The 27,051-nt window shown below is 49.9% G+C and overlaps 2 protein-coding genes across 8 annotated transcripts; both read right to left on the bottom strand.

The window, feature by feature from the left end:
- Positions 1 to 2,837: 2,837 nt before the first annotated feature.
- On the bottom strand, positions 2,838 to 18,566 carry FLOT1 (flotillin 1). 7 transcript variants are annotated; one of them, XM_055262925.2, is made up of 13 exons: positions 18,130 to 18,566; positions 17,751 to 17,807; positions 17,396 to 17,471; positions 17,218 to 17,308; positions 16,793 to 16,936; positions 16,280 to 16,399; positions 16,097 to 16,192; positions 15,755 to 15,907; positions 6,575 to 6,756; positions 6,339 to 6,384; positions 6,086 to 6,223; positions 5,680 to 5,844; positions 2,838 to 3,153 (listed from the first exon to the last, which is right to left on the bottom strand). In XM_055262925.2, the coding sequence occupies exons 2-13, from the start codon at positions 17,791 to 17,793 to the stop codon at positions 3,124 to 3,126; spliced, it is 1,284 nt and encodes a 427-aa protein (XP_055118900.1). In that variant the 5' UTR covers positions 17,794 to 17,807; positions 18,130 to 18,566; the 3' UTR covers positions 2,838 to 3,123. The 7 variants fall into 7 exon arrangements, with proteins under 7 accessions (XP_055118900.1, XP_063488703.1, XP_055118901.1 ...); XM_063632633.1 differs by having other exon boundaries at positions 17,751 to 17,829; positions 18,130 to 18,448; XM_055262926.2 differs by lacking the exon at positions 16,793 to 16,936 and having other exon boundaries at positions 18,130 to 18,423.
- A 182-nt stretch (positions 18,567 to 18,748) lies between these two features.
- IER3 (immediate early response 3) lies at positions 18,749 to 20,133 on the bottom strand. Its single transcript, XM_055262929.2, has 2 exons — positions 19,841 to 20,133; positions 18,749 to 19,728 (listed from the first exon to the last, which is right to left on the bottom strand). Exons 1-2 carry the CDS (start codon positions 20,048 to 20,050, stop codon positions 19,468 to 19,470), a joined length of 471 nt encoding a protein of 156 aa, XP_055118904.1. The 5' UTR covers positions 20,051 to 20,133; the 3' UTR covers positions 18,749 to 19,467.
- Positions 20,134 to 27,051: the final 6,918 nt, after the last annotated feature.

Below are 27,051 nucleotides of genomic sequence, written 5' to 3'. Positions count from 1 at the left end.
TTCCTTTTGCTGTTGCTTCCCCCCCTCACACACTTGGTTTTGTTCTATCCTACATTTGAGATTTCTATTTTGTGTTGAACTTGCTGCTTTTTTTCATATTGAAAAGATGACATCGCCCCAAGAGCCAAAAATAAATGGGAATTGAAAAAATGCTGCGAGATGTGTGCTTATTTAGGGAAACACTGCTGATGGAGGCATGGGGCCTGAGTTCAGTTGCACTGCTCTCCTTGAATTGACACTTCTTAATATTGAGTCCCTGTCCTATCTGTGGGTTCTGCATCCATGGATTCAACCAACTGGATATTGGGAAAATAGTTGTACTGGACATGTAGAGACTTCTCATTATTCCCTAAACAATAATAGTATAAGTTATTAGATTAGGTATAAGTAATGTAGAGATGATGTAAAGTACACAGGTTATATGCAAGTACTACATTTTATATGAGGGACTTGGGCATCTGCCGATTTGGTATCTCAGGGAGGTACTGGTAAGGACACTGCTTTATAGACCCTCACATCATTGTTTCTGGTACCCAAACTGCTCCGAGCACCAGTCAGTCTTTACTGGAGTTTCTGACGGCTCACTACAGCCTTGATGTCCTGGGCTCAAGCAGTCCATCTCATTCTCCCAAGGAGCTGGTACTGAGGCATGAGCCAGGTGAGCCAGTGCACCAGGCCCACCAATGAGTTTTTTTTTTTTTTGAGACGGAGTCTCGCTCTCGCCCAGGCTGGAGTGCAGTGGCGCAATCTCGGCTTACTGCAAGCTCCGCCTCCCGGGTTCACGCCATTCTCCTGCCTCAGACTCTCCAAGTAGCTGGGACTACAGGCGCCCGCCACCACGCCCGGCTAATTTTTTGTATTTTTAGTAGAGACGGGGTTTCACCATAGTCTCAATCTCCTGACCTCATGATCCACCCGCCTCGGCCTCCCAAAGTGCTGGGATTACAAGCGTGAGCCACCGTGCCCGGCTACCACCAATGAGTCTTAACTGGGGAAGGCATAAGCTTAAATACAGGATCCAGGGATGGAAAATAGAAGCTGAGAAGAATGACAAGTCACGCGTAACTGGTTTCCAGACCAGCATCCACATCCTCTGGGAACTTACAGAAATAGATGCAAGTTTTTTGTCTCACCCAGATGTACTGAACCAGAAGTGGTTGAACTGGCCTTGGCCACCCAGCCCAGGATTCCTTTGGGTTATGTGTACCCATGGCCATTTCCTGTGATCCTGTGGGCTTAGTCAACCTATGACACCAAGATAACTAGTGAAGCCCTGGTATGATGGCTCCCACCTGTAATCCCAGCACTGTAGGGGGCCGAGGAAGGAGGATGGCTTGAGCCCAGGAGTTCCACACCAGCCTGGGCAGTAGTGAACCATCTTAACAAAAAAAAAAGCTGGGCATGGTGGCTTATGCCTGTAGTCCCAGCTGCTGGGGTAGGGGGTGGAGGTTGTTGGCGGGGGTAGGGGGGTGGGGATTGGGTGGGAGGATTGCCTGAGCCTGGGAGGTTGAGGCTGCAGTGAGCCCTGACTATACCCCCTGCACCCCAGCCTAGGTGACCGAGCAAGACCTTGTCTTTTTTTTTTCTTTTTTCTTGAGATGGAGTCTTTTTATGTCGCCCAGGTTGGAGCGCATTGGCGTGATCTTGGCTCACTACAACCTCTGCCTCCCGGGTTCAAGGAATTCTGCCTCAGCTTCCCAAGTAGCTGGGATTACAGGCACCCACCATCACGCCGGGCTAATTTTTGTATTTTTAGTAGAGATGGGGTTTCACCACGTTGGCCAGGGCTGGTCTCAAACTCCTGACTTCAAGTGATCCACCCGTCTCAGCCTCCCAAAAAGTTCTGGGACTACAAGCATGAGCCACCGTGCCCGGCCCAAGACCTTGTCTTAAAAAAAAAGGATAACTAGGCGGGAACGCTACCTTCTGGTCCCATTCTAAAACAATCTGTACCATCTACTACCTCATGCTTTTAAGTTCACAATGCAAGTCTCAAAGCTACCCTGAAAACAATAATTCCTTTTGCCATATTTTCCGGAATTCTAGGAACTAATCCTATTCCCAACATTCCTTCTATTTTAGCATGCTCTTCTGACTATAATACACTGTTGGGGGGAAAAATTAACTCTAAAACTCTTGACAGCATATAAGTAACTTACTTTTCTCCCATTCTAGAAAGCCTATTGTATGCAAGGGAATGAGCTACATTCTAGCATTCATTTTCTTTCTAATAGAGCCAGGATCTTGCTTTGTCACCCAGGCTGGAGTGCAGTGGTGTGATCATGGCTCACTACAGCTCAAGGCTGAGCTCAAGTGATCCTCCCACCTTAGCCTCCCAAGTAGCTAGGACTACAGGCAAGAGTCACCACACCTGAGTCTAGCATTCATTTTTTTTTCTTTTTTTTTTTTTTTTTTGAAACAGTCTCACTCTGTCACCTAGGCTAGAGTGCAGTGGTGTGATCTTGGCTCACTGCAACCTCTGCTTCCCAAGTTCAAGTGATTCTCCTGCCTCAGCCTCCCAAGTAGCTGGGACTACAGGCATGTGCCACCCCACCTGGCTAATTTTTGTATTTTTGGTAGAGACAAGGTTTCGTCATGTTGGCCAGGCTGGTCTCGAACTCCTGACCTGAGATGATCTGCCTGCCTTGGCCTCCCAAAGTGCTGGGATTACAGGCATGAGCCACTGCGCCGGGCCAAGCATTAATTTCCAGTTGCTTCTGTTTTATTAATTGTTGATAAGTATAGTACTTACTTACAGCAATTTATTTGGGTAGCAAAGTTGCAAACCTCCAGCCCATCCCTCAGTCTTGGTCAGGAAAGTATTCTAGACAACAGGCTCAAACAGTCTGATTTAATTAGGAAGTTAACTAAGTTGAGGTGGGGTAGAGTGGGATCATCAGAAGGCTGACATGGGACCACTGGAGTTGGCAATCATAGCAGTGTGAGGTTGGCAAGGGGAGCAACCCCCTTCAAGACAAGGCACAAACTATTTGGCAAGGAGAGATGAGGAGTGGGACCTCACTGTCAGTGGACATGCTCAGGGAGGCCAGTGGGTTACATGCAACAGGAGGCTCATTCAGGCAACTTCAGCTATGAGGCTGGGCATCTGTGAGGGCTGAAGGCTCAGGCTGTTCTCAAAGGCTTGTGATTCACCTGGCAAAAAGACAACAGTAGATGACACTTGGGAACATTCGGGAGGCTGAGGTCCCTGCTCTCCCAGGCCCCCATTTAGACGAATGGGCTATAGGGAGAACACACACGGCCAGGGTTCTTCTTTCTGGGGCCCTACCTCATCCTGTTTCCCCAAAGACATCAGGATTCACATACAATAAATCACTGAAGAGAGGAGAGGGGGCAGAGCCTTGTTTGCACACTCTCCTTAGCTCTGAATATTCTACTGTAGGCCTCCAGGAGGCTCCGAGGAACCCAGCTTGAAAGTCATTGGTATGGCCGGGCGCGGTGGCTCACGCTTGTAATCCCAGCACTTTGGGAGGCCGAGGCGGGCAGATCACGAGGTCAGCAGCTCGAGACCACGGTGAAACCCTGTCTCTACTAAAAATACAAAAAAAAAATAAGCCGGGCGTGGTGGCGGGCGCCTGTAGTCCCAGCTACTCAGAGAGGCTGAGGCAGGAGAATGGCATGAACCCGGAAGGCGGAGCTTGCAGTGAGCCGAGATTGTGCCACTGCACTCCACCCTGGGCGACAGAGCAAGACTCTGTCTCAAAAAAAAAAAAAAAAAAAAAAAAAGAAAGTCATTGGTATGATCCAGTGCTTTTATTTACATATGCTTTTTTTTTTTTTTTTTTTTTTTTTTTTGAGACGGAATCTCACTCTGTCACCCAGGCTAGAGTGCAGTGGCGTGATCTTGGCTTACTGCAACCTCCGTCTCCTGAGTTCCAGCGATTCTCCTGCCTCAGCCTCCCGAGTAGCTGGGATTACAGGTATGCGCCACCATATCCGGCTAATTTTTGTATTTTTGGTAGAGATGGGGTTTCACCATGTTGGCCAGGCTGATCTCAAACTTCTGACCTCAGCTGATCGTCCACCTTGGCCTCCTAAAGTTCTGGGATTATAAGCGTGAGCCACAGCACCCAGCCCAAATATGCATTTCTTTCTCTTTTTTTTTTTTTTTTTTTTTTTTTTTTGAGACAGAGTCTTGCTCTGTTGCCCAGGCTGGAGTGCAGTGGCACTACCTCGGCTCACTGCAAGCTCTGCCTCCCGGGTTCACACCATTCTCCTGCCTCAGCCTCCCCAGCAGCTGGGACTACAGGCACACACCGCCACGCCCGGCTGTTTTGTATTTTTAGTAGAGATGGGGTTTCACTGTGTTAGCCAGGATGGTCTCGATCTCCTGACCTCGTGATCCACCCGCCTCAGCCTCCCAAAGTGCTGGGATTACAGGCGTGAGCCACCGTGCCCGGCCTTTTTTTTTTTTTTTTTTGAGATAGAGTCTTATTCTGTCACCCAGGCTGGAGTGCAGTGGTGCTATCTCAGCTCACTGCAACCTCCGCCTCCTGGGTTCCAGCAATTCTCCTGCCTCAGCCTCCCGAGTAGCTGAGATTACAGGCAGGCACCACCAAGCCTGGCTAATTCTTTTTTGTATTTTTAGTAAAGATAGTGTTTCACCATGTTGGCCAGGCTGGTCTCCAACTCCTAACCTCAGGTGATCTGCCTGCCTCGGCCTCCCAAAGTGTTGGGATTACAGGCGTAAGCCACTGCACCTGGCCCCATTTCTTTAACATACACATAATGCTTACTATATACCAGGCACTATTCTAAACACTGCAAATATTTGCTCGAGCCTCTCAACAATTCAGCAGGGTAGCTTCTAATTTTTTTTTTTTTTTTTTTTTTTTTTTTGAGACGGAGTCTCGCTCTGTCGCCCAGGCTGGAGTGCAGTGGCGCGATCTCGGCTCACTGCAAGCTCCGTCTCCCGGGTTCACGCCATTCTCCTGCCTCAGCCTCTCCAAGTAGCTGGGACTACAGGCGCCCGCCACCACGCCCGGCTAATTTTTTGTATTTTTAGTAGAGACGGGGTTTCACCATGGTCTCGATCTCCTGACCTCGTGATCCGCCCGCCTCGGCCTCCCAACGTGCTGGGATTACAAGCGTGAGCCACCGCGCCCGGCCGGTAGCTTCTAATTATTAACCCAATTTTAAGATGAGGAAACAGGTATAGAGAGGTTACTTGTCCAAGATTACAGCTAGCAGACATTGTAGCTAGGATTCACAACAAAACAGTGGTTCCAGAGTCTGTTTGCTGACCTCTGCCATGATCTACAGGTGAATTAACTGGGGCATCAAGAAAAGCAGTGATATGCCCTGGAATTAATTAACTGTCAGTAGGCTGCAACTAGTTCCCTATACTAGTGGGGTGACCACAAGCACAGGTTGCAGAGACAGTCGACCTGGATTTCACTCCAGCTGCACCAGCAGAATGAGTAGGAACATGCTGGAAGTTGAGTTTCTTGACTTTGTAAAATCCTATATACCCTAAGGGTAGTTTGATTTAAAACAACTCATTTATGTAGAAGTTTGGCACTGTGTCTGGCACACAGAAAGTGATTAATAAACATCAATGACTCCCAGACCTGGATGCTGGTTAAATGCTAGGCATGCTGCGTCATACAACACAGGAACCTAGCAATTCTGCTCCTCAGCTCCAACCCGAGACCTCACCTGGGAGATGCTCACGCCTGTGAGTCTTTCCACACTCTCTGGCAGGCGAGTTAGAATGTCCAGTACTTCCCCAGTCACTTTGGCTGCCCCCATGGTCCCACTGCCGCTGGACACCAGTGTGATCTTATTGGCCGAAGTCAAGGGACCACTGATCTCCTCTGCCACCTAGCAGGAGAGAGACACCCACTCAGTGCCCATGATCTGACCACACTCCTCATAAAACAACTTACCCTGGGTTTTAAGGTCCTCGTTCCATTGGTCATCCTTCCTCACTTTGGTCACTAATAATTCCCACCCCTAATTTAGGGTCCCCCTAGCCTGGTTCTCCCTAAGCCCCTCACTTCACCCCACCCCTTAGTCCCTGGTTCTATTTCTTCCTTTCTTGGTGCCCACACGACCTCCAGACCTGGGGCAGCTTCTCTAGCAGCATGTCCAGCTGAGCAGCCTCTTGGTACAGCTGGAAGGCTTCTGCCTTCTTGGCCATCTGCTCAGCCTCGGCTCGGGCTCGGGCCCCTATGGCAAAGGCCTCAGCTTCCCCACGCATCTGAGGGTTAAGGATGCTTGTGAGATTGACGGAAATCGTTAAGAACAAGAAATCTCCGCTCAAGCAGCAACTCCCACCCTCTCCACAAGCCAGCAGGAGCTGCCTCTTAACTCACCCGCACAGACTCGGCTTCTGCCTCCGCCTGCATAATTAGTTGGGACCTGTGGACAGAGGGAAGTGGAGGGTGGAGCCCAGCGACCCTTACTCCCAGGAGAAAGGCCCAGTGCTGCAGAGGCAGAGGCTCCTGAAACCTGAAATCCATAGGAGTCCAGGTGGTGAAGGCTTCAGCCCTCCATCTTGGGGTGCCTAGGTGGCAAGTGAGCTAGGAAGGGTCAGGGAGGGGACATTTACTTCTCTGCCTCGGCTAGGCGCTCCAGCTTGTAGCGCTCGGCTTCCGCTGGCTTCCGCACCCGGGCCTCCAGCTCCTTCTCCCGCCGGGCGATCTCCTGCTCCTGCACTGCCACCTGCTGGGCCCGCTCCACCACCTGCACCTGCACCCGCTGCTCCTCAATCTGCTGTTTAGTCTTGGCCACCTGGGTAGGAGGGGCGCTCTGAGTCAGAGGTGAAGAGCAAGTGCCCGGGAACCAGAGCTCCAGAGTGGGATACAAAAATAGGAGCCGGTGGCCGGGCGCGGTGGCTCACGCCTGTAATCCTAGCGCTTTGGGAGGCCAAGGAAGGTGGATTGCCTGAGTTCAGGAGCTCGAGACCAGCCTGGCCAACATGGTGAAACCCTGTCTCTACTAAAAATACAAAAAATTAGCCAGATGTGGTGGAGAACGCCTGTAGCCCCAGCCACCTGGGAGGCTGAGGTAGGAGAACTGCTTAAACCTGGGAGGCGAAGGTTGCAGTGAGCTGGGATCACGCCACTGCACTCCACCCTGGGCAACAGAGTAAGAATCCATCTCCAAAAAAAAAAAAAAAAGGAGCAGGTACATGAAGGTGGGTTCCCTCCTGTCTGCTTGGCCAGTCCAGTGGAGTCCAGTGTTCCTCTGATGAGCCCCCGTTTAATCTATTTTCCCCACCTGTGCCCCCTTCTGAAGTATAAATACCTTGAGGGCACTGAGCATATGGTGGCCTTCTGCTATCTCCAGTCTTGCTCAAATCCCCCCACTGTTGCTGTGATTACCTTAGTGCTAGCCTAGGCTACTGCAATAGCTGACTTATTTTTTGTGGGGGTAGGGAGAGGTGATCTTTTTTGTCTTTTGCATATGGTGCAGATTTAACAGAAAAAAAAAGTGAACCACGAGGCTTCTTCCTCATTCTCCAAACCACCTGGGTCCCTTTCCCAGAGAAACCACCAAGACCAGCTTCTTGTGTATCCTTCCAGGGATACTCTGAACATCTACAAGAATGTGTGTATTCATAGAATTCCTCTTATTTAGGCAGATTTCTTTTCATTTTTTTTTTTTTTTTTTTGAGGCAGTTTCCCTCTATTGCCCAGGCTGGAGTGCAGTGGCATGATCAGCTCAGTGCAACCTCCACCTCCCAGGTTCAAGCTAATCTCTTGCCTCAGCCTCTCAAGTAGCTGGGACTACAGGCATGTGCTACCATGTCTGGCTAATTTTTGTATTTTTTTTAGTAGAGACGGGGTCTCACCATGTTGGCCAGGCTGGTCCCAAACTCCTGATCTTAAGTGATCCATCCGCCTCAGTTTCCCAAAGTGCTGGGATTACAGGCATGAGCCACCACACCCAGCCTAGATTTCATCTTCTTATTCCTTGCAGTGTGAGGGAATCAGAAGGCTCTTATCAAGATGCTAGTGAGGAGAGGTGCCAGGCAAGGAACACATTTTTTTTTCCTTTTGAGACATCATCTTACCCTGTCACCCAGGCAGGAGTTCAATGGCGTAATCATGGCTCACTGCAGCCTTGACCTTCCTGGGCTCAGATGATCCTCCCGCCTCACCCTCTAGAGTAGCTGGGACTACAGGCGTGAACCAGCACACCCGGCTATTTTTTGTACTTTTTGTAGAGACGGGGTTTTGCTATGTTGCCCAGGCTGGTCTCAAACTCCTGGGCTCACGTGATCCACCTGCCTCGGCTTCCCAAAGTGTTGGGGTTACAGGCATGTGCCATCACATCCAGCCAGAACACACTCCTTCGTTGTCCCATTGCTCAGGCTCAGCCATGCACCATCATCATCGTAGGTCTCATCAATACATGTGATGCTTCCCCTGCCTTCTACCTTCCCCTGGGCCCATCTGTTCACTCCAGAGAGAAGCATGGCTCTGGAGACGGCACTCTGTACTGTCTTTCACCCTAAATTTTCAAACCCGTTCCAAACTGGCCTTGTTGCCCTCTACACCGGTGTGCAGGATCACCTCTCTCCTGTGTCCCTTAGGCAACCATTTGTTTGTTTCTTTTTCCTTCCTGTCTATGCCTACCTTTTGGTGAAACTCAACCTCCAGAAGCTTCCTCAGAAAGAATATAAAGACAATATTTTTTCTGAGGTCTTGCTTTCTCTGAGATTTTTATTCTATCTTTTTTTGAGACGGAATTTCGCTCTGTCACCCAGGCTGGAGTGCAGTGACGCAATCTTGGCTCACTGCAATCTCCATCTCCCGGGTTCAAGCAATTCTCCTGCCTCAGCCTCCCATGTAGCTGGGATTATAGGTGCCTGCCACCACGCTCAGCTAATTTTTGTATTTTTAATAGAGATGGGGGTTCCACCACATTGGCCAGGCTGGTCTCGAACTCCTTATCTCAGGTGGTCCACCTGCTTTGGCTTCCTAAAGTGCTGGGATTACAGGTGTGAGCCACTGCACCCGGCCTCTACCCTTCTATTTTAATACCAGTTAGGCTGAAAGCAGGCTGCTACGTTGGGATTAACTTTCCATCAGAATTCTGAAGGCATTCCTCCATGGTTTTCTAGCTTTTTAAGAAATCTGGGCTTGGGCCAGTCACGGTGGCTCGTGCCTGTCATCCCAGCACTTTGGGAGGCTGAGGTGGGCAGATCACCTGAGGTCAGGAGTTCATGACCAGCCTGGTCAATGTGGTGAAACCCTGTCTCTACTAAAAATACAAAAATTAGCCAGCCATGGTGGCACACACCTGTAGTCCCAGCTACTTGGGTAGCTGAGGTAGGAGAATCGCTTGAACCCAGGAGGCAGAGGTTGCAGTAGCTGAGATCGTGCCATTGCACTCCAGCCTGGGTGAGAAGAGCGAAAATCCATCTCAAAAAAAAAGAAATCTGGGCTTGGTACAGTGGCTCACGCCTGTAATCCCAGCACTTTGGGAGGCTAAGGTGGGAGGATAACTTGAACCCAGGAGTTCAAGACCAGCCTGTGCAATATGGCAAGATTCCACCTCTAGAAAAAAATTTAAAGATTAGCTGGGTGTGGTGGTGTGCCCCTGTGGTCCCAACTACTGGGGAGGCCGAGGTGGGAGAATCACTTGAGCCTGGGAGGTTGAGGCTACAGTGAGCCTTGTTTATGCCACTGTATTAGACAACAGAGCAAGACCCTGTCTCTGAAAAAAAAAAGGAATCTGAAGTCATTTTGAAGCCTGCCTCTGTGAGATCTCTCTCTCTCTAGAAGCTTTCATATTTTTTGTCCTCAGCATTCTTAAGTTTCACAGTGATATGTTTCAATGTAGATATTTTTCACTCATTGCATTGGGCACTTAGTAGACCATTTCAATCTAAAACCTCATTTTTACATAATTTTTCTCAGAATGTTTCTGCTCCCAATAAGTCATGCCACATTTGCATGTGCTTGACTCTTTTTTTTTTTTTTTTTTGAGACAGAGTCTCGCTCTGTCACCCAGGCTGGAGTGCAGTGGCATGATCTCATCTCACTGCAACCTCTGCCTCCCAGGTTCAAGTGATTCTCCTGCCTCAGGCTCCCGAGTAGCTGGGATTGCAGGCGCGTACCACCACGCCTGGCTAATTTTTTGTATTTTTATAGAGTTGGGGTTTCACCGTGTTAACCAGGATGGTCTTGATCTCCTGACCTCGTGAGCCACCCACCTTGGCCTCCCAAAGTGCTGGGATTACAGGCATGGGCCACCGCCCCCGGCCCTGCTTGACTCTTATTGGTCCCTTTCCCTTATTTCCCTGCTTCTTTCTGTGGGGTTTTATTTTTCCCCTTTGTCAGCCCTTGCCAGGTTACCAAGCATACCCTGTCCCTGGCTTTCTTGGTTGCTCCCAAATCTGTGATAGCTTGCTCTGTTGCCCAGGCTGGAGTGAAATGGCATGATCTCAGCTCACTGCAACCTCTGCTTCCCGGATTCAAGTGATTCTCCTGCCTCAGTCTCCTGAGTAGCTGGGATTACAGTCACCATTTCAGCTAATTTTTGTGTTTTTAGTAGAGATGGGGTTTCACCATGTTGGCCAGGCTGGTTTCGAACTCCTTTGTAATCTGCTCAGAGGGAAGAAGGTCTCAACACTGAAAGGAAGCTCTGAGTATGTGGGTGAGGCTTGCTGACTTTGAGCTTCACTCTATGGTGATCTGGATAGGCCATGTACGGAGAAACATCTGATTCAGGATTTTAAGTTTTTTCTTTTTGGATTGAGCATGTTCCCCAGAGCAGTCTTCTGATCTCTTTTTTTGAAGACGGAAGTTCTGGGAGCTAAGTGGGGTTGAGGGGGTTGGGGTTGGGGTTGGCTCTCAGTATTTAGCATTCGTGAAAGTTATAGTCATTTCATGCCCCTGTTACTGGTAAACTATCTGGGTCCTCACCTGTGCTGGGCCAGCCCCCATCACATCCTCTAGTCTACTCTCTTCAGATAATAAACTTCCAATGGCAGGTGTGGTAACTCACACCTGTAATCCCAGCACATTGTGAGGCTGAGGTGGGTGGATCACTTGAGGCCAGGAGTTTGAGACCAGCCTGGGTGACATGGTGAAACCCCTCTCTACTAAAAAAAAAAATACAAAAATTACCTGGGCGTGGTGGTGGGCACTTGTAATCCCAGCTGAGGATTACTTGGGAGGCTGAGGCACAAGAATCACTCGAACCCAGGAGGCAGAGGTTGCAGTGAGCCGAGACTGCGCCACTGCACTCCAGCCTGGACAACAGAGTGAGAGACCCTGTCTCAAAAAATAAATAAATAAATAAGATAATAAACCTCCAGATGTCTGTTGGAGCAGGGCAGGAACCATTACCCAGAGGCAGTGAGGGGCTCTGAGAAGGTGCTTTTCACCTGTTCCTCTTATTTAACCAGTCTACCACAAATGGAGAAGCACTGGGTGCTGCCAGCTCCTGAGCCTCAGATCATTTCATTGTTTTCCCTTTTGCAGGTTTCAAGCTCAGCTGTCTCATACCTGCTTAGTCAATTACCACTGACTTGCAGTTTCCAAAATGATGCTCTGGTTTCTGTTCCTATTTTCTCCATCTTTTTTTTTTTAAAGCCTAGTCAGCTGGGCATGGTGGTTCACGCCTGTAATCCTAGCATTTTGGGAGGCTGAGGTGGGAAGGATCCTTTGAGCCCAGGAGTTTGAGACCAGCCTGGGCAACATGGCAAAATTCCGTCTCTACAAAACATACAAAAATTAGCCAGGCGTGGTGGCATATGCTTGTAGACCCAGCTACTCAGGAAGCTGAGGTGGGAGTATTGCTTGAGCCCAGGCAGTTGAAGGTGTAGTGAGCTGAGATTGTACCGCTGCACTCTTAGCGTGGGGGACTGAGTAAGACCCGGTCTCAAAGAGGAGGAGAGGAGAGAAGAAAGAAGAGAAGGAAAGAAAGGAAGAAAGAAAGAAAGACTAGTCAAGTGCAATAGTGAGAAATAGGTAAAGAGTAGAACAAGGAGTTCAATTTGTAACTGACTGAACAATCAGTTGAGATAACTCACTACCTTTGGACAAGTCTCTATCTTTATCTTAAAAAATCATTTTGGCTTTAGTGAGGTTTTAGGAGAGTGTAAAATTAGCTACATTTGTTTAATCCATTGTCTCTGAAAAAGAGCCCAACTCATCTTTTGCTTTTTTTTTTTTTGAGACAGAGTCTCACTCTGTCATCCAGGCTGGAGTGCAGTGGCGCGATCTCGGCTCACTGCAAGCTCCACCCCCCAGGTTTATGCCATTCTTCTGCCTCAGCCTCCCGAGTAGCTGGGACTACAGGTGCCTGCCACCATGCCCAGCTAATTTTTTTATTTTTAGTAGAGACGGGGTTTCACCATGTTAGCCAGGATGGTCTCGATCTCCTGACCTCGTGATCTGCCCGCCTTGGCCTCCCAAAGTGTTGGGATTACAGGTGTGAACCACCGCGCCCGGCCTTGCTTCCTCTCTTTGCCAGTTCTCCACAAGGCAACCAGACTGATCCCTATACAAATATAAATAAGACCATGGCACCTTTCTGCTTGAAGTTCTCCAATAGCTTTCCATTGTGCTTTCAGTTCTCTACTGTGTCTCCATCGTGACCACACAAACCCTTTGTGATCTGGCCCGGCCGGCCTTTCCTCCTCACTCACAGCACGCCAGCACCCCCAGATCAGAAACCTCCTTTCTGACTCCACCTCACGGCCTTTGCACTTACTGGTCCCCTGCCTAGCCACAAGCCACATATGACTGACTGACTATCTTTATCTATCTATCTATCTATCTATCTATCTATCTATCTATCTATCATCTATCTACCTATCATCTATCTATCTATCTATCTATCTATCTATCTATCTATCTATCTAATCTATCTATCTTAGAAGGAGTCTCACTCTGTTGCCCAGGCTGGAGTGCAGTGGTGCAATCTCGGCTCACTGTGCCTTCTGGGTTCAAGCGATTCTCACACCTCTGCCTCCCAAGTAGCTGGAATTACAGGCCCACACCACCAAACCCGGCTAATATTTTTTGTATTTTTGGTAGAGACAGTGTTTCACTATGTTGGCCAGACTGGTCTCAAACTCCTGGCCTCAAACTCCTGGCCTCAAGTGATCTTCCTGTCTCAGCCTCTCGAAGTGGGGATTACAGGCATGAACCACCACACCCGGCCACTTTTTAAGTATGACTACTTAAAAAGCACAGGCTAGAATATTCTTGGTCCAGAACTCTACATTGTTCCTTCTTATCTCCAAGTCTGATCTCAAACACCATTTCCTCATAGAAACTTTCTCTCACCACCTGCTAACCTAATATACTAACTCCCCTCCCACAGTTTTTCATATCACCCTGTTTATTTCCTTCACAGCACCTAAACAAGAATTATAGCCTGGGAAGGTCTTTTACTTGCTTACTAGCTGTTTCCTGTGTCATATGGTAAGCTGCATAAGGGCAGGAATCTTTTCTGCCTCACCTCCATATTTATAGCCTCACCTCCAAAATGATGTCTAGCACACAGAAGACACTTAACAGATATTTGTTGAATAAATCCTTCCTTCCTGAACACCTAGCACACTGCCTGGTGCATAACGAGAAACTGATAAAAGTTGAAAAGCGTCCAACCAGTCCAATCCCTTAATCTGCAGACAAGTAAGGTCATGTTTAGAAGGTTAAGAACCTTATCCATAGCTTCACTGCAAGCTAGCAGTTTCCATTATGGTAATCCTTTTCAAACTCAAACTCCAATGTGTATACAAATCACCTAGGAATTCACCTTGAGATTTTGTTAAAATGCAGGTCCTGATTCAGTTGGTCAGGGCCAGGGCCTGCAATTTTGTATTTCTAACAAGCTTCCCAGTGATGCTGCAGCTGCTGCTAGGTAGAACAGTTTGAGTTGCAAAGCTGTATGCCATGCTCAACCTGTCAAGTCACCCAGGAATTTAACATAATAACAAAAGATGTTTTGTACCTTCATTATGCTTTCAGCCTGTACGAACTCTTGGCAAAAACAAAATACATAATATTGCTATCCTTTGGGTAAAGGTCTCAAAGTACAGTTGATTTTCATTGTTCTTGGTAGTTCTGTTCTATAAAGTAGCCATGAATGCTGAATTAGTTAATATCTAATTTGTTCCTAGAAGAAATACAGGGCTAGGTTCCCGTGAGCCTCTGGTCACATTTTCATCAACTGATCAACATAGAGCCTTGCTTTATATGTGTTTCTGTTTAAAGACACCTTATGTAAAATATATTGTTGATTCATTAACACTGAACTCACAGCTAACAGCACTATAACTTATGCATGAACAAAGCTTACCTAATACATGTATTTCTCCCATAAGGCACATCATGGCCGGCTTGCACTAAAGGACACTAGAGAGCACTCCAGCACTGATGCTTGGGGGCCATTTTAAAAGCGAATTCACCAAGACAAAGCACAAAAATGCAAAAAACATGGCAGTAAATATACTGTGAAAATAACACGGCTTACGGTATGAGAGCCGAAACAAGTCGGCAGAGCATCTCCTTGCTCAACCTCACCTGGGTACTGTGCATGTCTGCAAAATATCCTGAAAGTGCTGCGACTTTATTGGTAACCTCAAAAGGTTACCAATACATTTTAGTGAACAGGCAAATTCTCAGATACGAATAACGAAGAATGAAGATCAACTATACTTCCTGGCAATATCAAGGGCTGCCCATATCTCACTTTGCAGGATTCAATGTTCAAGTCCATGTTTTCCTTCTTCATACCCTTTTTTGATTAACCAGGGCTGCTGCTAGCCCATAGCATGCCTCTGTGCAAATTAGAAATTCCTCTGTGTAGATGCAGACCCATGTCAGAATGCACTGCTTGATTAGAGGGGCATGGGCTGGATCTGAGCTCAGATCCACTTTCTCAGTCAGATACCTTTGCACAGGCACAGCCTGCTCCAAACATATGACCAGCATTATTGATCATATCCCTTCTTGGCTTTCTCTTTTTTTTCTTTTTTTGAGATGGAGTCTCACTCTGTCACCCAGGCTGGAGTGCAATGGCGTGGTCTCAGCTCACTGCAACCTGTCTCCTGGGTTCAAGCAATTCTCCGGCCTCAGCCTCCTGAGTAGCTGGGACTACAGGTGCATGCCACCACACCTGGCTAATTTTTGTGTTTTCAGTAGAAATGGGGTTTCACTATGTTGGCCAGGCTAGTCTTGAACTCTTGACCTTGTGATCCACCTGCCTTGGCCTCCCAAAGTGCTGGGATTACAGGCATGAGCTACCACGCCTGGCCTTTTTTTTTCTTTTCTTTTTTTTTTGAGATAGGATCTCATTGTCACCCAGGCTGGAGTGCAGTGGTGTGATCTTGACTCACTGCAACCTGCACATCCTGGCTCAAGCGATCCTCCTGCCTCATACCCCAACATACCCCAAGTAGCTGTGACTACAGGCCCGAGCTGCCATGCCTGGCTAATGTTTGTATTTTTTGCATAGACAGGGTTTTACCATGTTGCCCAGGCTGGCCTTGAACTCCTGAGGTCAAGCAATCAGCCCGCCTCGGCCTCCCAAAGTGCTGGGAGTACAGGCATGAGTCACCACACCCGGCTGGCCTTTTCTTTAAAGCTTTTCAGCTGTAACGTCTGAGTCTTTTAAATCTCTCCTCATATGGGGGAGTTGGTCCAGAGATGGAGAGCCAGAATAAGGTCAAAGTTAAAGTATGAGAAATAGTGGTGTCCTGAGATGGACAGCCTGAGAGGAATGGGGAAGGGGCAGAGAGTGGCCTGGCGGTGGCTCTGACCTGAAGCTGATAGGCCAGGTCAGCCTGTGCTCGGCGGGTGTTGACCTCGATGTCATAGGCGGCCTTCTTCAGCTCGTAATCTCTCTGTGCCTTGGCCATCTCGATCTCACTCAGGTACTGAGCAGACACCTTTTCTTGCTTGGCTTTAGCTTCCTGTCCAAGCAGAGATCAGGTAGGAAATGTTAGGGCAGGGGGAGAAAGAAAGGCCACAGTGAGAGCCTGCTTTCCACCAAGGTTCTCTGTCTGCCTCATGTATTTTCCCTGCTCACCCAGCACCCCTGCTTCTTTTCAGTTGTGCCACTTCTATCCCCTTTCCCACTAAGCAACCCCCATCTCTCTCACCCGGATCCCAGCATCTCTCTTGGCCTCTGCTTCTCCAATCCGTGCATCTTTTTGGACTTGAGCTGTTCGAGCCTTCCCCAAAGAGTGCAAATAGTCCTGTGGGAGAGATGTAGAAATTAGTCCTTTGGAGGGCTTAACAGATGGGAGCAAGGAAGCGGGGAAGGATCAATTGCCTAGTTTTACCTGGTCATCGTGAATGTCCTTCAGAGTGTAGCTAACCACACTGATGCCCATGTTGACCAGGTCTGAGGAGGCCACTTTGAAAACCTGTTCTGAGAATTTCTGCCTGTCCTTATAGATCTCCTGTGATAACAGGATGGTGGGGAGAGGGGATGTAAGTTTTGTTTTTTTTTTTTTTTTTTGGCTCACTGCAACCTCTACCTCCTAGGTTCAAGTGATTCTCCTGCCTCAGCCTCCCAAGTAGCTGGGATTACAGACACCCACCACCATGCCCAGCTAATTTTTGTATTTTTAGTACAGAAGAGGTTTCATCAGGTTGGCTAGGCTGGTCTCGAACTCCTGACCTCAAGTGATCTGCCCCCCTTGGCATCCCAAAGTGCTGGGATTACAGGCATGAACCACCCTGCCCGGCCGGGATGTAAGCTCTTGGATCCACTGTCTCTCACAAACTAGTGTGGTCCTTGGGCCCCCCTCATTTTGACATCCTTCTAGACGGTTCCCTGCCCCTAGGCCAACCTCCACAGTCATGTGGGCCATGATGGCCCTCTGGTGGCCCTCTAACGTCTCCAGGGCAATGTGGGCAATCTCAGCCTCCGTCTTCCCCAGGAACATCTGACAGGCGGCCGCCAACATCTCCTTGTTCTGCCCCTGGATTTTTACCTGTAGCCAGAGTAGGGGTAGGAAAGGTGTGGTGGGGGTCTCATGAAGTCAGAGAAGAAGCAGAGAGAGAAGGGAGAGCCCTCTAAGAAATGCTTCTTCCATTTCAGGGAAAGAAAGGAGGAGGAGGCAAGTGCCTTGGGGGTGCCTGGAAAAGATGAGACTAGCAGAGGAACTTCTCTGCAGGCAAGGGTTGAGAAGGATGTGGCCAGAAGATGTCTTAATGTCTGGGAGAGAGGGTGATGGGGAAGTGGACTTTGGGGAAAAGGCTCTGAAAGCTTCACCTGGGCAATGCCAGTGACTGAGATGGGGACCCCATGGCGAGTGTAAACCTTTTCACTCTTGACATTGAGGGTCAGTGTGTTGAGAGAGATCCTAGGGGAAAAAGAAGGGGCAGACAGTAAGAAGAGGAGGAAAAAGAGAAAACGGAGGTCCCCCTTCCCTGGTTCCCTTCTTGCCTACCTCTGGATCTGTTGGATGCAGGGCAGGACAAAGACACGTCCTCCAGCCACCATGACTGGGGGGCTTCGGCAGAACCCTGCAAGGTGAGGGGCAGTGAGGAACTGTGGCAGAGCGTAAATGTGGAAGACTGAGGAACTGGCGGGGGCGAGGGGACAGCAACCCACAGGAGAGAATCTGGGAGCTGGAGGGGAAGCAGTCTGGGCCTTGGAATGGTGGGAATCAAACTGGGCAGTTCGTGGCCATCAAGGGGCAGAAGTCTGGCACTGGGAAGTTGGTAGGGAGAGGGAGAAGGGGCAGGGGCCAGACTCACAGGGGTTCTGGGGTCACTGGCTGGGAAGGGAACAGCAGTACTTACCGGAGACCACCATGGCCTCATTTGGGCCACAAGTGAAAAACATGGTTCAGGCTGGAACTGGAGGAGAGGGAGGGAAAGCCTTTGCGGATGGGGAAGGGGCGCTGTGGCGTCCACAGGGGCCCATCGTTTCCCTTTCCCGTCAGGCCCTCCCAGTCTGCATCCGCCACGGCCCGTCCCTTCTGCACCCATGGGTCCGCTAAGGCTTTTCCCTGCAAAATCTTTAAGATCCCAGCTGCCTCTTCCCCGCCTGCGTACGGTCCCTCCCTTCCCCTCGCCGCTCCCTTTGATAAAGGTCCCCCGCACCCAGAGGCCTGCAGACCTTTCCCCTCTCTCCCTGCCTCTCGGCAGCCCCAGGCTCCATCTCCCTTCCCCGACTCACCTTCCGGGACGCGGGCCGCAGCCCTGCTGGGGTCTCGGGAAGGGCGTGGGCGCGCAGGGACCTGGGAGCCGAGCAGGGGCCGCTCGCGGACCAGCCTTCCTGGGAGCTGGACCCGCTCCCGCGTTCCCCACCCGGCCGCACCCCGTTGCTGCGGCAGACGCGACCCCGCTCTCCTCAACGGAGTAAGCACCCCCACCTCGCTCCGCCTCGGCCCAGTGCGCTCGGCCCGCCCCTTTCCCGGCAGGCCCCGCTAGAGTCCGCAGCCCTCCCGCCCGCTGGCTCCTGGGCCCAGCCGGGCTGCCTGGTTAGCCCGGGGAGGGCCACATCCCTGCCGCCCCAGTCACCGCCCTTCTTGAGCCGGGAATCCCGCCCACGCCGCTCCACGCTCCGCCCCCGTGTGCTGGACTTGACCTCCGCCCGGCACCCTGGCGTAAGGGTGATTGCCACATCTCGGATTCGCCGCGGGGCAACTACCTGGGAAAACCGCAGACTGGGCAATGAAAGACTGCATCCGGCAACCGGATGCTGGGTTCTGTGACTCCAGGAAAAGGGGCTTCTGGGCCCAGGGAGGTGCGCGGGCCGGGGACTCGGCGCTTGCAAATACACACTCAAGACTGCAGACAGTAAATCAATTTTATTTGTGTTCACAGAACATACTGGGCGATCCCGACAGTCGCCCCGTGACAGCCCACCAACCCCCAACCCTCCACCTCGCAGCCGCCCTAAAGGCGACTTCAAGAAGATGGAAGGATCTCACGGACCTCATTCCTGATGGTCCGCCGAAGTCTCACACAGTAGACAGACGGAGTTGAGATGCTGGAGGATGCAGTGTCACCTCCTAAACTTACGACCCACCACCAGACTTCATCCCAGCCGGGACGTCCTCCCCCACCCGAGTCCTCCCCATTTCTTCTCCTACTCTGCCGCAGTTCCAGGTGTCCTGCCTCCAGCAGTCCCACAAAGCTCAATAAATACCAAGAGACCTGCATTTACAGCAGGGGGAACATCTCACACCCTTGCATAAGTTAAAATAAATATTACGTACACACCTCCATCACCTAGGAGGACGTACATAAATACATATAAATATTAATTAGGAGCAATAAGAAATAAATTAACGATGCTCTCCTTCCCACCGGGCCTAGCCCCAGCTTGGCTGTGCCTCGGTCTCTGTGCGCCTCGGTCCCGCCTCAAGCACCGGGTGGCGTCTCCGCTGTAGTGTTCTGAGTTCAAGTTGCCTCGGAAGTCCCAGTTTGGGATACGCTCTCGCGCACCAGGTACGCCTGGTGTTTCTTTGTGGTTTTTCGGATTCTTTTTGGGGAGTGCGGGGAGTCACAGTTAGAAGGCGGCCGGGTGTTGCTGGAGGAAAGTGCTGAGGTCCAGAGCGTAGTCCGAGGGCTCCGAAGTCAGATTAAAGGGCTCGAGGACGGGGGGCACAGGGGTGGGCGCCGGGGATGCGGCGCTGGGGGTGTCCTCCAGAGGCAGGGGCGCCGGCACACCCTCTTCAGCCATCAGGATCTGGCAGAAGACGATGGTGAGCAGCAGAAAGAGAAGCCTTTTGGCTGGGTTCGGTTCCTCGACTGGCAGCTGGCGCCGGACCTAAGGGGAGACAAAACAGGAGACAGGTCAGGTCGAGGCCTCTGGAGTCGGGTCGTTCCCCAGTGACTCCAGGGCAGCGCACCCCGCGAATGCCCACTTCGGCGATACTCACCACTCGAGGGTAGAGAACCCTGCGGCTGCGCTTTCGGTGCCCGCGAGAGGCGCTGGGGCGCCCGGCAGGGGCCGCTGCGGGCTCCGGGAGAGGGTCGAAGGTGAAGATCTCAGGACCGGAGCCCCGCCGGGGTCCCGGGTTGGTGGAGGGGGCCGGGGTCGGGGCCTGCAGGATGGTCACGGTCGGGTGGCAGCTACGAGAGTGACACATGGTGCGCCGAGCGGAGTGTAAGGCCAAGTGAGGGCCTGCTGCCGGCAGAAGCAATTTATGTGCTCCTGGAAATTGGGCGGGTCCTTCTAACTCCTCCTCCTGCAGCTGGGGAGCGGTTGGCAGCAGCCGGCTGGAAATTCCGACGATTAAACAAAGGGAGTGGGTGGAGACTTGGCACGCACAATCCTAGGCGCCCAACTGCACACTGTGTGTGTGAGTCGTGAGTGGGGGTGGGTGAGATCCTGGGCTGCAAGCACATGTCGGGGCATGTGGCATCTGGAGAGGGGCTCACGACAGCCTAGGAGATGGTTTAGCCACAGGATCCCTCACAGGCCTCAGCACTAGGGAGCCAAGAGGGCTTTTTTTTTTTTTTTTTTTTTTTTTTGGAGACGGAGGAGTCTCGTTCGGTCGCCAAGCTGGAATGCAGAGGCGCGATCTCGGCTCACTGCAACCCCTGACTCCCTGGTTCAAGCGATTTTCCTGCCTCAGCTTCCCGAGTAGCTGGGAATACAGGCATGCGCCACCACGCCCAGCTAATTTTTGTATTTTTGGTAGAGACGGGGTTTCACCATGTTGGTCAGGATGGTCTTGATTTTCTGACCTCGTGATCTGCCTCGCTCCCTCCGTCTTTCTTCTAGTAGTCTCAAGTTGCTATTGTTGCCATCTTTATGTCCACGAGTTCCCAATGTTTGGTTCCCACTTATAAGTGAGAATGTATGGTATTTGGTTTGCCCGCCTCGGCCTCCCAAAGTGCTGGGATTACAGGCGTGAGCCACCGCGCCCTGCCAAGAGGGCTTTTTATTGGAGATCAGGCCATCCTGCTACAATACTGACCCAGTTACACGCACGCATTCATGCACTTGTAGGTATCCTTAGAATATAAACTCCCCAAGAAGGAAATTGTTACAGAAATAGTCAAGATTAAGGGAGAAATGAACACACTAGCACACAGACACAAACCTGCCTGCCTGAGCACACATGAAGACACACACCGCGTAGCCATACAAAAGAACAAAATTATGTGCTTTGCAGCAACATGGATGCAGCTGGAGGCCATTATCCTAAGCGGATTAACTCAGGAATAGAAAACCAAATACCACACATTCTCACTTATAAGTGGGAACCAAACATTGGGAACTCATGGACATAAAGATGGCAACAATAGCAACTTGAGACTACTAGAAGAAGGACGGAGGGAGTAAGGCAAAAGTTGAAACACTAACTGTTGGGTACTATGCTCAGTACCTGGGTGACAGGATCATTCGTACCCCAAACCTCAGCATCATGCAGTATACCTAGGTAACAAACCTGCACATATACCCCAGAATCTAAAATAAAAGTTGGGGGGGAGGGAAGGATAGAAAGATTAAAAAAGTAATACACAATGGTGGGGCATGGTGGCTCTTACCTGTAATCCTAGCATTTTGGGGGGCTGAGGTGGGAGGATCACTTGAGCTCAGGAGCCTGGGCAACATAGTGAGACCTTGTCACTATAAAATAACAACAACAACAATAATAATACACAATTAAATATTATTCAGCCATAAAAAGAATGAAATCCTGGAAAAAAAGGAAAACATACCACATACACATACCAACACACATGTACATGGTAAAGGTGCAAAGACTGCATAGGGACAGTTCAGCAAAACTACTCTCTTAGGAGTGTGCAGAAATATTCACATAAAGGCTGGTACAGAGGGCCACAAATACAAAGGCAATAGGTTAGCAGCCACTGAGATTTGCCCCTTACTGTAAGTCAAACAACCAAATTTATGGGACAAACATTCTAAATTGTGAGACATTATACAAATGTTACAGTAATGGTAATTACTCAACTTAAAGCAGATCCACATTTCCATAACTTCTTTACAGACAGCTGCTCATGGACACAGAATTTAACTTTTTTTTTTTTTTTTTTGAGACAGGGTCTGGCTTTGTCGCCCAGGTTGAAGTGCAGTGGCATGATCTTGGCTGACTGCAACCTCCGCCTCTTGGCTCAAGCCATCCTCCTACCTCAGCCTCCTGTGTAGCTGGGACCACAGGTGAGCACCACCATGCCTAGCTAATATATATATATATATATATATATATATAAATTTTTGTAGAGCCAGGGTTTTGCCATGTTGCCCAGGCTGGTCTTGAACTCCTGAGCTCAACCGATGTGCCTGCCTCGGCCTCCCAAAGTGCTGGGAGCCACCGCGCAGAATTTAACATCTTTTGAGCATTCACCAGTTTCAGGCACCCTCTGTTGAGTGTACTACTGTTGAGAGTCCCGAGGCTAGTTTCAGTATAAGTGCTGTGCCATGCAGCTGCCTGAGGAAAGCCAGATAAAGCTGATACTCCAGCCATGAGGGCCTTACCCTCCGGCATGAGGAGGGAACCATGGCCAGGAGAGCTCTCTATCTCTCTGTCTCTCTGTTGCTCTCTGTCTCTTTTTTTGTTACATTGAGTTTCTGCCTGAAGGAAAGACAAGCTTTCTTGAAGATCCTAAGAAAGGCCGGGCGCGGTGGCTCACACCTGTAATCCCAACACTTTGGGAGGCTGAGGCGGGTGGATCATTTGAGGTCAGGAGTTCGAGATCAGCCTGGTCAACATGGTGAAACCCTGTTTCTACTAAAAATACAAAAATTAGCCAAGCGTGGTGGCGCATGTCTGTAATCCCAGCTACTCGGGAGGCTGAGACAGGAGAATCGCTTGAACTCAGGAGGCAGAGGTTGCAGCAAGCCGAGATCGTGCCACTACACTCCAGCCTGGGTGACAGAGTGAGACCCTGTCTCAAAAAAAACAAAAACAAAACAAAACAAAAAAACAAAAACAAAAACACAAAAACCTAAGAAAACTGAAGGCTAAGTGTTAAGGGGGACCCAAAAGAGCTAGTGTTCACATCTGTCCAATCAATCAGGGGAGGCTTCATGGAAGAGTGGCACTGGAGGTGACCTTGAACAGTGGGTGGGATATGACAAATTCAGATGTGGAGGATGACTGTAAGAATGGAATTAGCAAAGACCTTGAGCTGGAAAAGTACAGGATGTGTTTGGGGAATCACAAGAAAAACAATCTCAGAGTAAGTTTCCTGTAACGGAGTACTGGGAAGTAATAATGGCTAGAAAGGAGTGGAATTGGGCAGAGTGGGGAGAGCAGAGCTGCCAGGTCAGGAGCCTGGGTTTCTTTTTTTTTTTTTTGGAGACAGAGTCTTTCTCTGTCCCCCAGGCTGGAGTGCAGTGGCGCCATCTCGGCTCACTGCAAGCTTCGCCTCCCGGGTTCACGCCATTCTCCTGCCTCAGCCTCCCGAGTAGCTGGGATTACAGGCGCCCGCCACCACGCCCGGCTAATTTTTTGTATTTTTAGTAGAGACGGGGTTTCACCGTGTTAGCCAGGATGGTCTCGATCTCTTGACCTCGTGATCCGCCCGCCTCGGCCTCCCAAAGTGCTGGGATTACAGGCTTGAGCCACCGCGCCCGGCCAAGGAGCCTGGGTTTCACTCTAGACTGTAGAGCTTGTGGGTTGCTGGATGAGATAAAGGGAGGAAAATTCAAGCAGGGAACTGATTGGGATGAGGAGTGATGCTCTGGACGGGGAGAGACTAAGGCAGGAGACAAGAGGCTGTTGGAGGGGCTCAGGTAGATGATAACAAGAGCCTGAGAAGGTGGCCCTAAGAGACATTCCTAGCATAAGATAATCAGAATTGGGCAATGAGATGGATATCATTAGGGGAAGGGAGCATGGGAGAGGGAAGGTTGCCAACAGCAAGAGGATGAAAAGATCTGAGATGACTCCAGAGATTTGAAATAAATCTGGCTCAGATCTTTCTACCATTTTAAGCCTGGTGCACAAAGTGAATACATATATGATCTCTTCCATTGGAGGCTGTGTCGTACACGTCTTTGTGTCGTACACGTCTTTGTGTCCTCCAGAGAACCCAGCATGGTACCTTGTAGGCAGCAGTTGCTCAATAATCTTGTTAAATGCCAGGTGAAATGTACAACTGTAGGTGTGCATGTAGTATTCCCACCTTGGCTGGGTCACACCAAGCTTCTGAGATGTGACTACACTCCTCCAAACCACTCATACAAATGTACAACGTCTTTAGAAAAGCTGGGACAATTCTTACACAGACACCAAACAGGAAACACTTTTCTCCCCTCCCACTTAGGAAACACTTAAAGGGATTTTTCAATCAAGAACATGTAGGAACACAAATAAGAGGACAGGCCACAACCGGCTAGAAATAGATACACTACTGCTCTGTGTACAACTCCTGGGCCTACAAGTCATTTTATTTTATACTCGCTACTCTTATCTAAATACACAAGATCCCTTCCACATTACACACTTCTTCCTGGCTGGCATAAAACACACCTACTCTGTAAACAAAGAGTGTGAAGGCATTACCTTCCCACGCCTGCCTTCACACCTGCCATCATTCTTACATTTACACCCAAGCACAGGGAGCCCACCCCCACCCCCAACATCCTTATTCCAAGGCAACTCGCACGCTACACAATGACCAACATAAACCCGTGACTACTTACACATGTGGACAGACCCTCACACTCACATAAACATAAATTGGGAGTAGGGGGAGACAGTGATGGTGGAAGAAAACTAGTGGGTGGGAGAGAGAGAGAAGCACCAAAGGTTAGGAATGCATTGGTTGTTTATGATGGAAAATTTCTCTAGGGCATTAGGCAGAGGAGGGGAAATGAAGGGGATGCCAGGATCTTGTTTTGCCACTACCTCCCACATCTGGAATCTGGGCCTCCAGCTGGGTCTAGTTATCCCCACTGTCCTCCCGGCACAGAGAGACCTTTCTTTGTGGCAAGACCAGAATGGGACAAAGAGAAGACCTGAGAACCCGGACTGCTCACCATTCCCAACCAATCCCATCCCCATTCCTGCTACCCTCAGAGCCCTAGGGCTCTGCTCCTGCTCCTTCCTGCCACGCAGGAAGCTAGGGAAAGGTTGGGGGTGAATCATTAAGCCAATAAGGGGGTGGGGGAGTGCAGGCTGGGGAATGAGTTAAGGCCAGAAAGTGCCAGGGGCTGAGACAAGCAACTGGACTGGCTCCCACTGCCCTGATCCTGGAGAAACAGGCCCTTAGCCTCTTCCATTTCCAGCTCTCCAGATCACCATGTTCCTTCATTTCCCTCGTTTGACTTTTGCCTTGATCCATCACCACCGCTAGCCTCCTTCTCAGCCTCTTGTTTTTCTTCATGACACATATCACATTGGGGGATCATTTTACGTATTTGCTTTTTGCTGTTGTTTGTCCCACCTACTGCAGTATAATCTCCAGGAACGTACAGGGCCATATCTGACCTTTTTCTCATTAGATCTCTGTAGTATCTCCAGTACTTGGCTGTCACCTAGTAGGAGCTTAATAAATATTCTTAAATCTATCTCCTCCGAGGAGCTAAACCTCATCTCCAGAGAGGTCTGTTTATCTAGCCATGTTCCTTTAGAGGCCCCCATGTTTGCTCTTCAAAGAGGAGGTTGGGGGCACTCAGGTGTGGCTCAGGTGATCCGCCGCTGAATCAGGAACAATTGTGCAGTGACGACAGCGACAGCAAAGCCCTGGCCCGCGCCCTTTACAATCCCTGACATAGGAGTGAGTCAGGCCTGCTGCCCCACCTGGTACTGCTGCACTGCTGACCACAGGCCCAGAACGGGGGACGGCAAGAATGGGCACTGGCAGAGGCAGAATGGGCAGGGGAAAGGGAGGCAGAGATTTGGAAATGGGAGCATCTGAGAAAGGAAAGCAGGGTGAAGGGACTGTGCCAGGGTCCTGGGGTTAGGGAATGACAAGTGAAAGCTTTTTAGCTGCACCTGGTATTCAGTAGATCCTCAATCACTACTTGTTGACTTGAGATGGGTTTAAGATAGAAAGGAAACATGGAATAGCAAAAAGAACATATTGTAATCTAGTGGTGTTAGACGAAATTGGGTTTGAGTGCCAGCTCTGCTACTTATTAACTAGGCAATATTGGGCCAGTTACTTAATGTTGCTGAAAATCTGTTTCCTCAATTGATAAATGGGCAAATTGACCTCTAGGTAACTGCAAAGATTAAGAATATAAATGTACTCCTTCTGGGCACATAGTAGGTGCTTCTTGCATGGAGCAGGGGCATTATTATAATTATGAGAAGAGGGACTGCTTTGGAACAGGGATGGGCAGCAGTGAGCCAACCCAGGAGTAGGGAACTGGAATGAGAAAATAACCTCTGACTGCTAACATCACTAGGAGATACAAGTTCTCTTTCTCTTTTTACTCCGCCCTCCCTCCCTCTCCATATCAGGCAGGTTTTGTGGCTCTTTATTTTCCAGAGAAGCAAAGACTTCTGCATTCCTAGTTGCTGTTCAACTAATGTGATTTTATTTTTTATGTATGTATTTATTTATTTTTTGAGACAAGGTCTCACTCCCTCACCCAGGCTGGAGTGCAGTGGCATAAACGTGGCTCACTGCAACCTCAACCTCCTGGGCTCAAGTGATCCTCCCACCTCAGCCTCTTGAGTAGCTGGGACTCCAGGCACGTGCCACCATGCCCAGCTAATTTTTATTTATCTTGGTAGAGACAGGGTCTTGCCATGTTGCCCAGGCAGGTCTCAAAATCCTGGGCTCAAGCGATCCTCCTGCCTCAGCCTCCCAAAGTGTTGGGATTACAGGCGTGAGCCACAGACTCTGGCCTTTATTTATTTAAAAAATTTAGTTTGGCTGGGCGCAGTGGCTCACGCCCGTAATCCCAGCACTTTGGGAGGTCGAGGTGGGTGGATCACGAGGTCAGGAGTTCGAGACCAGCCTGGCCAACGTGGCGAAACCCCATCTCTACCAAAAATACAAAAATTAGCTGGGCGTGGTGGCGTGTGCCTGTAATCCCAGCTACTCGGGAGGCTGAAGCAGGAGAATTGCCTGAACCAGGGAGGCAGAGGTTGCAGTGAGCTGAGATTGCACCACTGCACTCCAGCCTGGGCGACAAGAGTGAAACTCCGTCTCAAAA

Source organism: Symphalangus syndactylus, chromosome 23 (genome assembly GCF_028878055.3).
Source record: "Symphalangus syndactylus isolate Jambi chromosome 23, NHGRI_mSymSyn1-v2.1_pri, whole genome shotgun sequence".
NCBI classification, from domain to species: Eukaryota; Metazoa; Chordata; class Mammalia; order Primates; family Hylobatidae; genus Symphalangus; species Symphalangus syndactylus.
The sequence above is the reverse complement of the archived record's forward strand: the minus strand, read 5'-3'. Positions and strand labels throughout refer to the sequence as shown.